General features: G+C 47.5%; 1 protein-coding gene and 1 long non-coding RNA gene across 2 annotated transcripts; one reads left to right on the top strand and one right to left on the bottom strand.

The window, feature by feature from the left end:
- The first annotated feature begins 12 nt into the window (after positions 1–12).
- On the top strand, positions 13–2,650 carry LOC129604589 (uncharacterized). Its single transcript, XR_008695613.1, has 2 exons — positions 13–141; positions 973–2,650. It is a non-coding gene; the product is annotated as an uncharacterized LOC129604589 (long non-coding RNA).
- On the bottom strand, positions 2,184–12,812 carry LOC114862033 (zinc finger MIZ domain-containing protein 2-like). The gene is made up of 21 exons (XM_029161872.2): positions 12,301–12,812; positions 10,376–10,472; positions 9,965–10,079; positions 9,604–9,812; positions 9,101–9,257; positions 8,661–8,903; positions 8,257–8,404; positions 7,980–8,098; positions 7,777–7,866; positions 7,287–7,476; positions 6,759–6,900; positions 6,568–6,646; positions 6,349–6,480; positions 5,864–5,969; positions 4,974–5,131; positions 4,547–4,614; positions 4,401–4,469; positions 3,988–4,280; positions 3,367–3,539; positions 3,059–3,253; positions 2,184–2,883 (listed from the first exon to the last, which is right to left on the bottom strand). Exons 2-21 carry the CDS (start codon positions 10,423–10,425, stop codon positions 2,776–2,778), a joined length of 2,844 nt encoding a protein of 947 aa, XP_029017705.1. The 5' UTR covers positions 10,426–10,472; positions 12,301–12,812; the 3' UTR covers positions 2,184–2,775.
- Positions 12,813–14,694: the final 1,882 nt, after the last annotated feature.

Below are 14,694 nucleotides of genomic sequence, written 5' to 3'. Positions count from 1 at the left end.
AATCAGCGGATAGAAAGACCATCTTTTTAACGCTTTTAACTGTGCGTTTGAACAATACCATCGACTGGGCCGCCCGCCCGGAGGTTGCATGTCTAGATGGCTTTTCTAACGGGACACCGCCCCGTAGCGCCGTGCGGAAAGGTCAAAAACTATCCTTACAATTTCCGCACCACATATTGATTAACAGCCTGAACGTCCATTAGTCGTTAGCCAAAGCGCGTTCACGCTGACACGGGGAAAAACGTGTGTACGCAGTCACGCGGGGTGCGGTCAAACTGGTCCTATGATACAACACGTTTAGGTTTAAAATTAAAATAAAAAAAAATTAAATTAAAAAAAAAATTCCATTCTGTACCTGCATCTGTTAATACCACGTTCATAGGAATCACATGACTAAACCCATTCAATCACAGCAGAATGGCATCCAATGCTGTTCACAGAACAAGTAGTAGTAGTTAACTAACTGAAACCGAGTCGTTTTAAAGCATAGAAAGAAACTGTAGATGTCCTGAACCTGGCTCTTATTTGTTGCAATAAGCAGAAGGAATTAGGTGTAGAGTGGATCATCAAAGTCTGGATCAGTTGCTCTTTTGATCAGTGACCTTTGCTGACCTTTAGGGACATGGGGTTGGAGACTCTCTAGTTTCCACTAGGAGCACACAATATTTTTCCAGCTTGGTGTTTGGTGATAATTGTGGCGGGGCTACAGGTAAAACAGAACCCAAGCAGTTTATGTGTGCATGTTCCCACACTACATTCTGTGACATCATCATTCTGCTGATAATCTCAGAACAAGCAGAAAATAATAGTGCTTAAAAAAGCTTGAAAATGAAAATTAAAAATTAAGCTTGGTTATAAAACTAACAGTGAACAAGGGTTAAGCTTTATAATGTAGTAGTCTAAAAAATCATTCAGACTAATCTTTCTGTATATGCATATCTTTTAATTAATTTATTTTTTCTTATTTGCCAGGTTTGCACAAGACAAACAAGGAATTGCATCCTTCTGACTCCATCTTTTAATACCTATCTTTTAATTTTTACCATCTTCTCAGAGAGTGATGGAGTGTATGACAGACACAGTTGAGAAAGATCATGTAAACGATGAATTGATGTGAAAACAAACTGGAAACATTAATATGGAACAAGACTAAAGCTTTTCTTACAAGTTCCACAGCAGACTCATTTAAACACAACGGTCTCTTCTTTTTGTGTCTTTCCAATGTGTGTTTATTAAATTACAAAGGTTATTATATCATTGTTATTAGAATTATTATTGAATTCTCATGTACAGATTTATTTTGTCCAGAAGTCACTGGATTTGGGACACAGATACCCCAGTCACTTCACATACATACATACAGAATAAACATAAATCATGTTGACAAGGAGGATGAAGATAAATCCTTGTTCTTTTGTTAATCACTTATAGCAACAGCTGTTATCTAGCTCCAAGATAAATTTCTATCACGTTTCACCAGATATTGTCTCAGATGTTTAAGTGCCCCTCATCATCCTAACTGAAGAGGCTTGACTGCAGGAGAACTCTCCTGCAGCACTGGCGGAGAAATCCAAAATTTCAGAAATGTTTTCATTTTTTTCACTTTTCTCATGTCTGAGAAAATCCAGACGTAATTCACACATTTATACTTAACCATGAATAGAGATAGAAACAAATCCCAACAGGCAACGATGTAAAATGGTATGAATGGTAACAACAAACCCTTGTTTCTGTCTCCCTGTGGACCAGGCTGAGTTCATGCACTACACAAGCCACCGCTTGTAGTGCAAGGTTCATTCAACAGCAGGAACAAAGTCCCTTCTTTGTGGACCCAGCGTAGATGTGTAGCTTAAGTAGAGGATGAAAAAGCTGTAGAACACATAGTTAAGCAGTGAAGGGATGTGAGCGGAGCAGCAGATACTGGACGTCTATCTTCAGCTAAAAACTGGTCTTGTTCCAACATCACAAGTGTCGGCGATACCAACATCTCTTTGGGTCTTGGCCTGATCTAAAAAGCGCCACGTTCTTACAGGCACTCTGGAAAATAAGATAACTTTTACTATTGAATGTTTCATAAAATAAAAGTAACCAATGATACAGTTGATTTTTCCCCCCCTGGTTCCAGTAATAAAACACGAAATGATCCAAATTAATAATTTTCAGATGTATCGAAAACAACAATGTAACGCTGCTCTACTACAGTAAGTTATTAGCACATAAGACACAGAACAGAATGTGAAAACTACAGCAAACACTGATTTCCGGATAGCAGTTTAAAATAATCAACATGTGACCTGAAGTGATTTCACAAATCAATAAGTGGCCAAGTGTAAATGCTGATTTTTAGTTTTTGTTCTTCAGTATGGCTCAGTAACTAGCTACACAGGAGCATACGGCTGTTTTAGCTCATCAAACATAATTACTTCCCATCACTGCTGAATATTAACAGTGGTTGTGGGGAAAATACAAAATTTAAGCCATTTTATCTAAATTCTTGTAGGAATGAACAGTAAAAACTGAGGAAGTTGTAGAAGGAGCCATGGACAAACGATGGTGAGGGTGATCAGTTAAAACTTGAAACAGTGTGGTCATGTGAGCAGCAAGACTCTCAGCACTGACAGAATGAGGCATGAAGTACAGAAAATAAAAACAATAAAATTAAGTTATTACAAAGTTCATGGTCACACCTTTTTATATTTGAAAGTTGTGTTTTGTTTCCTTCTTATCGTCTGCTCCATTCTGTGCAGAGTTCATATTATAAAGTCTGTGTGTAGTTCAGTTGTTCTCGAATAGAGACAGCAGGTCATCATTGTTATTGTTTGGGAGGTCTGGAGGTCCGAGGTAGGACAGCAACTCATCCGGGTTGGTCAACTCCGGAAGCAGCTGCAGAAACAAGCAGTTTCCATTGACTGGGATTCCACAGGGTTCTGTTCATAGGCTACACTTTTTCCTCACTGTTTATTCTTTCAGAACTAGAAACAAACTCAAATTCCGAATACTCACCTTACATCATAAGAATTTCAACAACATTAAATAATGAAGTTGGGTTTCTACTCACATCCAAAGAAGGTTCTGGAACCTCTGCAGAACCTCCAAGTACAAAAGAGCTATCGCCTTGGAGACGGGGATTCGGATTGCTATGCTGCATCATCTGGCTTCCGCCTGGGAGGTGGGAGTTGCTGTGAAGACCCTGGGACTGCTGCTGAGAGAGGGGCGCACCATGGGAGGAGTCCTGGCGACCTGAGAGAGACATCTAACAGAGTAAAGATAGAGAGGAAGAGAAGCACAGACAAAAGAGAAGAAGGACCTAGATGTTACCCCACTGGTGAGGATGACGACGATAGGGATTACATTAGATTATCATACCTGTCCAGCCAGTGGGTGTGGAGGAGGCTTGTCAGGAGTGAGGAGGGCACTAGAGAGCTCAGACTGGTAGGACAGAGGGGGAGGACCAGGGGAGGAGAAGTCCCCTCCGACCCCTGGAGTCCCAGGACCACTGAAGTCTGAGAAACTACTGGACTGGCTGGGATAGGACGGAGCTGGTGGAGACACAGACTGGATATTAAACAATGCAACTTCCTCTTGGATGCTTCCCAACCTGCTGATGCAGAACTGTCCCAGCTGATGAGTGTGCATCATCGTTGGGAGTAGATGGGGAAAAAAAGAGGAGCAGCTCTGTCTGCGGCAAAGCATTGATCACACCAGCAACTCCTCTAATCTCTGATGCTGGTTTATAAATCGACCTAGATCACAGTTACTACTAAAAGTTTTAGCACTTCTCTTATGTGAGAACACACCAGCACTCTCACTAAGTATTACTTAGCTTACTCGACCTGGTAAACGGTTCGTAGCTAGAAGATGTCTAATAGCTTTTTTTCTTCTGAAAGTGTTTACTTTAGCAACACCGTGCCCCTACGAACCCTGATTCAATGTTCCTGTGCACTGGGTTCCATCATAAAACATTCTGAGCACTCCCTCCCTTCCTACCTGGGCCAGGGTACTCAGTTGTGCTGGTGATATTATTGCCCCCCCCTGCGGGTAGGGAGGGGTAGGGCATTGGGGAGGAGGAGGAGGGGGCAGTTGAGGTGGAAGAGGACGGGGCAGGGCCCAATGATGCGATCATCTCCATGACACTGGGAAGAACCATGTGACTGGGACTGAGTGTCCTGCAACGCTTCAGCACTGGTCCGTCTGGTTCCTCCTTCACGTGCAGGTCGGGCTTCACAGGAACTGGCTTCCAGCTGCAAACCGGGTCGATGGTAATCTCCTCGTACTCCGAACTGCAGAAGAGAAAAGAATAGTGAGAGGATGAAGTTCACACCAAGATCCACAGCACAAGCATGTCCTGACAACTTTTGTTTCATTTCACATGGACAAACTGCAGGTGCAAACTTTCTTACTTTTGAACATAAATGAGAATCCCCAGCATGTACTGATCCACCTCCAGACCCTCCAACAGAGCCGTTTTACTGCATAAACAACACAACATGTCAAGAGCATGAAGGACACAAGCGCACAGTGGCAGCGCTGGTTGTGTGGATCGTACTTGCACACAGGACATCTCCAGGTTCCTCTCTCACAGTTGAGCTGCAGGTACGACTCCAGGTCAAAACACTGGCAACAAACACAAACAATGTGAAAGCTGGACGTGGTTTCACCAATACCACACCTGATCACAGCAGGCAACACAGGAGCCAGCGGCGCTGTGTCTAAGCCTACTGATGGTCTCTGGCTGAGCAGCAACAAAAGAGGAAAATATAGAACCAAGAATAGTCTGAAATTAGGCCTCTCTCCTCAAGAAAAGGGAAGAGCTGCTGATGAGCAAAGACTGTGGCTGCTGCACTGGCCAAGGGAGGGATGTACACATTAACAACCATAATGTACGGAAACTCCACTGGGATGTAATGAGGCTCAATGCAGTTGTCCCAGGTCTCGTAGTCTGCGCTGAGATGTAAGTGAGATCCCGCACTCACCTGTATGTGTCTACAGTCGTGACCTCTGGCAGGCAGCTGGATGCGGCGGAAGGTGATGGGACACTTCAGGGACACTCTGATGGCCGTCTGCTCAACACCATCCTCTCCGTTTAGCCCAGGAGTCCCGGGGATGGAACCACTGCTGAAGTTCCTCTTTACTATAACAGAGTGTGCAGCAGGGACAGACATTTTTTAGGACAGTGGCTCAACTTTTCTGTAATGATAATAAAACATTATTATAAATTCTGTTGATAGTGGGGAGGTGGGGGATTGAACCACAGACCATCTGCTCCAAACTCCCACAGTCTACTTATTACTACTAGCTACCAGGACCTATATGAAACTTTCAAAATTGTATATTATCCAATTATTTATATTGTTTTCTTACTCCCTGACTCGCCCTCTGCCTCATATTTAATGAAGGCAATTACTTGCAATTTCATTAATATTGATACTACTTCACTTGCTATACAACACACCTGAAGACACACACACCCAAAAACACTGAGTAGACAAGGAGTCGAATATTTCGTTACTTTCATTACAAAACAAAAAAGCTCCGGCGGCGACCAAAGCCAGTGACTGACTGACTGCTCGTGTTTGGGAGTGAGTGAAACATTGTGAAAACTGTGACTGACAGAGACAGCAGCTGTTCGGGCTCGACCGGAGTAGAGTAAGAAAAAAAATTCATTCACCTGGAAGCATGAATATCAACTCAAGTAGTGACTAAATAAGCGTATTTAGTTGATCAGGCAGGTGTAAATAGTAGGAAGCGAATCTGGAGAAGAGCTGCAGGTGACAGGTGATGTCTGCTTTAAGATCAGAACCACATTCTGATCAGAGGTTTTAAATGAAGGGCCTTTAAAAAGCATCTGAGTGAACCGACTTACTCTTTGTGACACAGTGCTCCGCAGGCAGCAGCCTCTTCTTCATCAGACCCTGCAGCACCGAGCGAACCGACGGACGATGGACCAGCTGGAGGACGAACAGGTGAGACTGCAGAAAGACAAAGACAGATGAAACACCTCACAGCAAACAGGAAATGGACTTTAGCTTATGTTATCAGCAGATGAATAACATTTTCTATTAAAGGTTCTTCTGGTTCCATAGAAGCAGTAAAAACCTGCCTCAGGTTCACAAAACGAGCAACTTCTGTTTGCTTACTTTAAGAGAAATTAAATGTAAATTATTCATTAAATGTACCATTATATGATTTTCAGCTTGAGAGCGAAAGTCTGAAATTTAGTCTTCTTCATGAATGGAATTTGCAGCATGTGCCTGTTATTCTGCAGGAGAGTAAATGCAAGAACCCAGGAGGGAAATGATCCAAAGGACAGTTCCTCAACCCCTATCCTGAATGAGAGTATGCTCTTACACAGCAGCAGGCAGTGACGGTGATCTGGATGGTGTTTCTGCCCGGCTGACATACGTGCTTCAGGTACAAAGGCTTGTGTGAAGTCTTGTTGTTTCCTCGTTCAATGGTGAGGGGAGTCGCATTCACACTGACCTGAACACAAGAACAGCAGGTAAAAAAATATACAACCTAGAGATGAAAACAGAAACACATGTAAGAACAGAAAATAGGAGAAGCAACCTGGACAGAGGCCGGCCAGTTGGTGTTCATCTGTCGGTCCTCATGGTGGTAACACTTAAACTGGAGCTCCAGGTCTGGCCTGCCCCAAAACCAAACACATTAACATGCAGGTGAGGGAGCATGTGTGGATGAGGCTTCTCCGTGACGTTCAGCATTAGGTATCACCACCTTTGTTTCCCTGGGAGTTTTACCTCATGATGAGTGTTTTGTAGACGGAGTCTCGCAGCTGGAAGACATGGTTGCTGACAGCAAGGTTGTGCTCTAATCTGAAGGGCTCCAGGACAACGCCATCTCGCACTGGGAAGGTCAGACGCAGGTCGTCACTGGGGTTCCCTGTCAACAGGAGTCAGCACAGTCACACAGCTTCCAGTGTGTCCAACTGCTTTTAGTCAGATCAAATAACAATGTTGAATCTTTATTGATCCCACGTGAAGGAAATCTACTTCTGCCTCTGACCACCCAGCAGTGCAGTGCCCAGGGAACTAGTGTGAAGTGTCTTGTCCTGGAGTAAGACACTTCACACTAGTTCCCCGGGCAAAATACAAAATGTAGTGTAAACGTGGCTTCAATAAAGTTTAATTATGATTCAAAAATACCTGATTACCATGATACCAGCAATAATAAGACTAAATCTTCAGTGACTGGAGCATTGTGTCAGACTCTATCAGGTTATAATAACCTCAAAGTATGGTGTGGCCTGTGTGTATTTGTCTGAGTACCTGAGGGAGGGGGGGGGGGCAGATTCGCCATGTTGGGCTTGATGTCAGGCAGAAAGGAAGAGGCCGCTGGCTTAACATCACTGCTGCCAGGCGACATGTACGGTGGGGCCATGGAGCCGCTGGGGGTGATGGGGGGAGTCGGGTTACCAGGTACAGGGGAAGATGGGTAACCTGGCAACCCTCGACCAGGCTGGGGGGGAGGGGGGGGGGGACAGAGAGGTAAGTACTGGAGCTACTCAAACTCCTGTGACACAAAGCAGAACATTAATGATGGAGTCATTTAGTGTTTGGGACAATATAGGTGGCATCAGGTATTTTGTTCTATTTCTCCTACGAGTTGGTTTACAGTTCTGTCTAAAAAGCCTTCTTGAGGCAGAGGAGAACCAAAACCTAATTTCTATCTTCTATCTTCAGCTTGTCACGTGCTGCTGTGCACCTGTAAACAAAAGGCTCAGTAGCTGAACATACTGAACACACACGCTCCTCTTACCCCAGAGGGCTGGCTGAAGGAGTTGTAGACCGAACCAGTGCTGCCTGCTGTCAGAGCATTCAGACCTCCTCCTGGACCACTGAACTGGTCCTGTTGCACAAACAACAAAAAAAGGTTTAAAAAAAAGAAAACATTTTTTTTACTTTGTTTTCTTAAAGAATAAAACAAATCTGGCACATGTGGCTGAGGTTTCTGACGCTCACCTTGTAGTAGTGGGTGCTGGAGGGGCCGGGGGGCGGGTACTGTGGGAGCGGCATCTTGTGGCTCTGATAGGATGGGGAGGAACCGGAGCGCTGGGGGGCAGGCCCTGGACCACCAGCACCTACAAGAAAAAGAAGAGACCCTGAACAACCTGAGTTCCAGCCAATCTACAGAAACACCCACCAAACAGATCAAACACACTGAGCAAGTGAACAAAGGAACAAATGAAGGCAAGACAAAACACTAGACAGATAAAACCTGCTGAAGCAGACGACTTACCTGGGTGGTACTGTATGTTGGTCCCAGAGTACGGGCCAACATGACCGCCTCCCCCCGAACCCGTTATGGAACCACCACCACCTCCAGGACCTGACATCACATTCACACTGGAACCCACGTTGTACTGCTGAGACATTCCTGGGAAGGACTGAGAAACAAAAAGTGAATGTTTAGTCCAAGGAGCAGATCACCAATCAAAAAAAAAAAATCCACTTATAATCCAGCGCATCCAACAATTATGCAGGAATAGTGATACATGTGGGACTTTAGGAGGTTCTGATGAATCATCCGGTCTAGAATCTAAATAAATAATAGCAAACAATCTAAACGTTTGAACCTAAACCTTAATAACCACCCGGCTATCCTGCCCAACAAGCCAACAGATCAAATCTGGGGAGCCTCACCTCAGTGTTGTAAGGACGCTTCAGTCCTTGTTGTGGCCTGAGGTGACCTTGTTGTGGTCCAGGGCCATAGTTTGGGTGCTGAGGGACCCTCTGGGGGCCGCTGCTGGGTCCATACATTGGTCCCATTGAGGGTGGAGCCCTGGAAGCTCCTGGACCAGGGCCCATGCCTCCAGGAGTCATGCCAGGAGCTCCACGCGGTCCAGAGTGAGACATGAACTGGTTATTGTAGGCTGGGCCACCCATCTGCAACAGAGCACAAAATAACATGTCACATCAGGCCACTTAAGTCTAAAACTACACACATCTGTTGAATATTTCTAAAGCCAGAAAACTGGTAAGAGGTGAACCACCCCAGAAATAAAACTCTTGAGTTTGGATTCAGGTTTTTATTGACTTCAAGACACACGTGTGACATCCGAGAATCACTCTTGTCTCTTCACCTGTCCGTAGTTCATCTCCTGGTTCTGTTTCTCCTGGATGGCGGCAACCGTTGCCGTAGCGGTGGCAGTTGCCGTTGCAGCAGCAGCAGCTACAGCTGCAGCTGCCGCCTGAGTGAAGTCGGCTGAACCTCTGGAGCCGCCCGGGTTGGAGGGGAAACTGAAGGCAAATAGGGCCGGCAGGTCATGTTATTATGTTGGAGCTGTCAGAACCATGTTGTAATACATGCACCCTGGCCTAAAACAAACAGCTCTGTTAGCATGTAGCGGCTTCTCTAACAGATGAGTTCTGAGCAGACCTGAAGCTCCACCCTCACATCTCATATTTGACCATGTAAAACCGACACATTGTGGGTTTAGAGGCGGTGACTATGCTAAAAATCAAATCTGGTAAACCTCCAGCTTCATCCATCTAAAAGCGTGAAAAGCGTAGAAGTGTCATGAGTGCTCCCAGTTCATCCACCTATTCTGTCTAAACATTTAATCTCTCATCAGTGTGCACCCACCTCCCTGTGTACCCTGCCGGGCCTGCGCCGTAGCCCCCAGAGCTGCGGCCGTACATGCCCTGGTTCATGTAGCCTTTGGCAGCTTCTCCGTAACCCTGCTGGCCCATGTAGCCTCCAGGTCCACTGGCCATGCTCGGACCTCCAGGACCCTGCATCATGGGCCCCCCACCTGGGTTAGCTCCAGGTCCCAGGACTCCTCCTCCCAGTCCCTTACACAAAAACACACACTTGATCTTAAAGACTTAACCATCAAATCTCCTCCTGTTGGAGGAGTGACACTAACAGCTAAACAGGGTTTCTCTGCATTTCATTGCTTCATTTCCTCAGAGTGACAGAAACATTTAATCATTTGATCTAGTACCTGGCTGGCGGAAGGATTGGTCACTCCCCACACCGTGGTCACGACAGAGAGGGATCCTGTGGGCTGATTGGGGGGCTGCTGCCAGCTGGACGGGTCATATGGGTAAGAACCCTCACTGGGGACGCACAGAGGAGAAATCAGTGAACACGATAATTCCAAGAATTAGTTCTCCTGATTGTTTCTAGTCTAAAACCCAGCTTCTGTGAGCACCAACGTCCTCACCGAGTCTCGAGACGTCCAGATTTATTGGACTGTCATGATTCATTTCAGATCACCATCAGATACATCCTGATGCTGTAGAAAGTGCCACGGCCACCAACACGTATACAAGACACATTTTTGTCCACTCACTCCACTTTTGTTCGAGTCACTCATCACAGCTATTTTGCATTGTCACTGTGGGCTGTTTACCTGTGGGGGTTGTTGGCCAGCCCAGCTTTCATCTGGTTCAGAGGGTTCATTGTGGGGGGACGGGGCCCAGAGGTTCCAGTAAGACAGAGACACACTTCTACACAGAGAAACACAGACAAACCATTAAAAGTGTGCAGTCAGCCCATGTTTCCCACCTTCCTCACTGCCGTCCACAGATGAGTCAGTGATGAAACTACTTTCTAAACACTACAATACCCACTATGCCGTGCAACGCAGGTGGCTCAGCGTTTCCTAAATATACAGTAAGAAAATCAACGTGTTCTACCCTTCATTAGACTGCGGTTAAAGTACAGATACAAATACAGATAAAAACAGAACGTATCGGTTCTGATGACCTTCCTAACTTGATTATCTTCTTGACACCAATTTTTTGCTACTGCTGCTGCTAAATTACTGCTCATTTGAACACCAGCTCAGTGGAAAAAATCCACAGTGATGCTTCCGTGTCATTGCTGATCTGTTTGGGCCACTTAGACTGGAGGAGATCCAGCACCACTGTTTGTCTGCAGTGATAACACAGTTATGGTTACAGTATAGCCACAGGCTGGACCTGCTGGGTAACGGTGAGGTTCTAACATTGCTCTGTCAAGTTTCACTAGTCTCTGACTGGTTTTGGGCCTAGTTTGCTTCCCGTCGTGCTCCCGTTTCCCCTAGGAACATGTGAGTTTCTTCTAAACACACAACTAGTTAAGCACATTACTCAAGGCCACATTGCTGCACAACTTTTCATGTTTGAAATCTAGGAGCAGGTGCAGGTAGTATTAGGATGCGGCTCACTCACCAGGAAGAATTCAGTTTCTGGGATGTTCTAGACTCACAACACTGCCGGTTGCATTTTATTGCAACACCTGAAGACACCCATCAGTGAGCAACAGCAACAAACCTCTAACGGAAAAACATTACATTTCACATGTGCACATGCTGGTGTATTGCTCACACATACAAGCCACATGTGGCAAAGAACAGCAGCACCTGCTGGTTCTGATGTCCTCTTTCCAGTTTGTTGTGCAAAGCATGAAACACTCAGTCCACACTTCAGCGCCTTTTTGAAATACTATTTTACGTTTGACTCCGTGAGTGACATCGCTGCGTTACCATGGCCACAGCTCAGAATCCACGCAAAGACCTGATGCCATCCAACCATGAGATTTCCACTGGGTGCGAGGCTCTCCTCCACCCACGTCACGTTCCAGCAGTGGCTGGACGCTGGCTGCGCTACACCGCTAAGTGTGAAGGAGCCACCGAGGTTCTGGTTCTATTACGCCTTTTACTCCATCCCAGCTCCAGGATAGAGTCAGTAAAAAGTCGCCAGTCCGTGTGCGTGTCCTCGCCCTAGTGCCTTGCGTGGCGCACACGGACTCATGCACGCTCCCACCAGTAAGCGATTTATTTCTCAACAGCAGAGCGGTCGTGCTGTCGCTTATCTACTTCTGTCAGGGGGGACATTTTGAGATTCCTTGTAGTGTTGCAACCGGGAATAGGCTAATGCTAACATGCTAGCAGGCGGCTCCGTGCTCACACCGGTTCCTGTCCGTGGACAGCACCGCTGTTAGCCGCAGCATGCTAACAAGACGACTGTAGACCGACACCTTAACAAACTAAAGCCGTTTTTTAAATCTTCCGTCTACGTGGCTACGATTCTACATAATAAACACCGGATAATATATCAACATCTCCTCGAGTGAGGAGGACTTTATTTATGGTCGGATTGTTAGCGAGCTACGTGTTAGCCTGGCTAGTCCAACAATAGAATGATGCGGGGCTAACAGCTAGCAAGCAGCTAGCTCCTACTCCTACAACATAAAACACCTCGAGCAGCCCGGTCCAGGCGTTCGACAGATTCCGTATAATTAGTGAACAAAGATGTTTAGCTACAAACGCAGCAAACCTTACAACCAACCCACCTCCTCTACCTCATTCGAGCCCTGCTCCGGAGCTCCGCGGTCCGAGCTGCCCCGGGTCTCCGGGGCATCAAGAACCCAACGTATTCAAAGCAAAACACCAGAGCCTGGACGATCGGGCTAAAGACGAATTACGTGTCCGGGCAAATGTCACGATGCGATGCGACCCGATCCTCCGCTAAGGCCGCCTCTCCACCAGCAGCCTGGCTTCGGCGGTCCCCAGCCTCGGCAGCCGCCGCCGCCGCCGCCTCCGCGTCTGACTATGTGGCTTCGTGAGGCGACGCCATTCCCGCAGCTCCAGAAACGTCGGTAGAGCAGTGAAAACTAGCCAACGTTAACATCTATGGCTCGGTTCGTGGATGAAGTCTGTCACTGGAGTCGGCTCCGTACGTGCTTCCTCTGCATTTCTACTGTTACCGAAGGTAGCACCAGCAGGTTAGACGGGAGAATGCAGCGTCTGGAGGTAGAGAGAGAGACAGGAGGGGAGGAGTGGGAGCAAGAGGGAGGGGTCTGGGCAAGGAGCGAGAGACAGGATGGGTGGGGGCCACGGGAGAGAGAGAGACAGGATGGGTGGGGGCCACGGGAGAGAGAGAGACAGGATGGGGGGGGGCCACGGGGAGAGAGAGAGAGACGAGAAGACAGGATGGGTGGGGGCCACGGGAGAGAGAAAGACAGGATGGGTGGGGGCCACGGGAGAGAGAGAGACAGGGGGTCTGGGCAAAGAAAAAGGCAGGAGCGGTCTGGGTAAGAAGAAAGAGACAGGAGGGGTGAGGGCAAGGTGAGACAAAGATGGGAGGGGAGGGAGCAGGGAGAGAGATAGAAGAGGTTTGGGCAAGGAAAGAAAGACAGGAGGGGAGGGGTGGGAGGAAGGAGAGAGATTGGGAGGGGACAAGGAGAGAGACAGGAGGGGTGGGGGCAGGGAGAGAGAGACAGGAAGTTTGGGGACAGGGAGAGAGAGAAAAGGAGAGAGATGGGAGGGGGGCAAGGAAAGGAGAGAGAGATGGGGGGAGGGGTGGAAGCAAGGAGAGAGATTGGAGGGGGGCAAGGACAGAGAAGCAAGAAGGGTGGGAGCAGGGAGAGAGAGACAGGGAGAAATGGGGGGAGGGGGCAGAGACAGAGAGAGACAGGATCTGGGCAAGAAGAGACAGACAGAGACAGGGCAGGTTGGGGCAAGGAGAGACAGAGACAGGAGGGGTTCTGGGCAAGAAGAGAGAGACAGGAGGGGTTCTGGGCAAGAAGAGAGAGACAGGAGGGGTGGGAGAAGGGAGAGAGAGACAGGAGGGGTGGGAGAAAGGAGAGAGAGACAAGAGGGGTGGGAGAAATAAGAGAGAGACAAGAGGGGGGGGAGCAAGGGAGAGAGAGAGAAAGGAGGGGTATGGGGCAAGAAGAGAGAGAAAGGAGGGTGGGAGAAAAAGGGCAAGAGAGAGACAGGCAGGGGGGGAGACGAGAGAGAGTACAGGGGGGTGGGAGAAATAAGAGAGATGACAGGAGGGTGTGGAGGAAAGAAGAGAGAGACAGGAGGGGTTCTGGGCAAGAAGAGAGAGACAGGAGGGGTGGGAGAAGGGAGAGAGAGACAGGAGGGGTGGGAGAAGGGAGAGAGAGACAGGAGGGGTGGGAGAAATAAGAGAGAGACAGGAGGGGTGGGAGAAATAAGAGAGAGACAGGAGGGGTTCTGGGCAAGAAGAGAGAGACAGGAGGGGTTCTGGGCAAGAAGAGAGAGACAGGAGGGGTGGGAGAAGGGAGAGAGAGACAGGAGGGGTGGGAGAAGGGAGAGAGAGACAGGAGGGGTGGGAGAAAGGAGAGAGAGACAAGAGGGGTGGGGAGAAATAAGAGAGAGACAGGAGGGGGCAAGTAGAAAAACGGAAAGGGTGGGGGGGGGGGTGAGAGCGAGACAGGGAGCATTGGGTGGGGGTTGGGGGAGAGAGAGACAGGAGGGGTGGGACAACCAGAAAGACAGACATGCTGGGTGAGGACAGGGAGAGAGAGACAGCAGGGATGGGGGAAAGTAGACAAACGAGGGGTGGGTTCTCATTGGTTCTACTTGTGTAGAAGAAGTGCATAAATCTGTTAATTTCTATGCTTTTTTAAAATGCTCCACTTACGTTAACGTTAGCGGGCTAAGATGAAACTATACATTAGCATTAGCATTAGCTTGGTGGCTCAGTTGGTAGAGTGTTGGCTCGGGAAGTGAAAGGTCACACGTTCAAAGTGTGTCCATGAGTAAAACACCTCCACCTGTTCCTCAGGTGCTGCCCGCTGCCCTCGGCATGGGTGAATATGCAGGTAATAACTCTATGTGGGATTAGTAAATTAATAATAATAATAATACTTATTTATTATTAGTGCGTTTCACATTTGAGCTGAATGCAGACATTAACTCCTACTGGCTTCTGTCAG

Source organism: Betta splendens, chromosome 9 (genome assembly GCF_900634795.4).
Source record: "Betta splendens chromosome 9, fBetSpl5.4, whole genome shotgun sequence".
Lineage (NCBI taxonomy): Eukaryota > Metazoa > Chordata > Actinopteri > Anabantiformes > Osphronemidae > Betta > Betta splendens.
The sequence above is the reverse complement of the archived record's forward strand: the minus strand, read 5'-3'. Positions and strand labels throughout refer to the sequence as shown.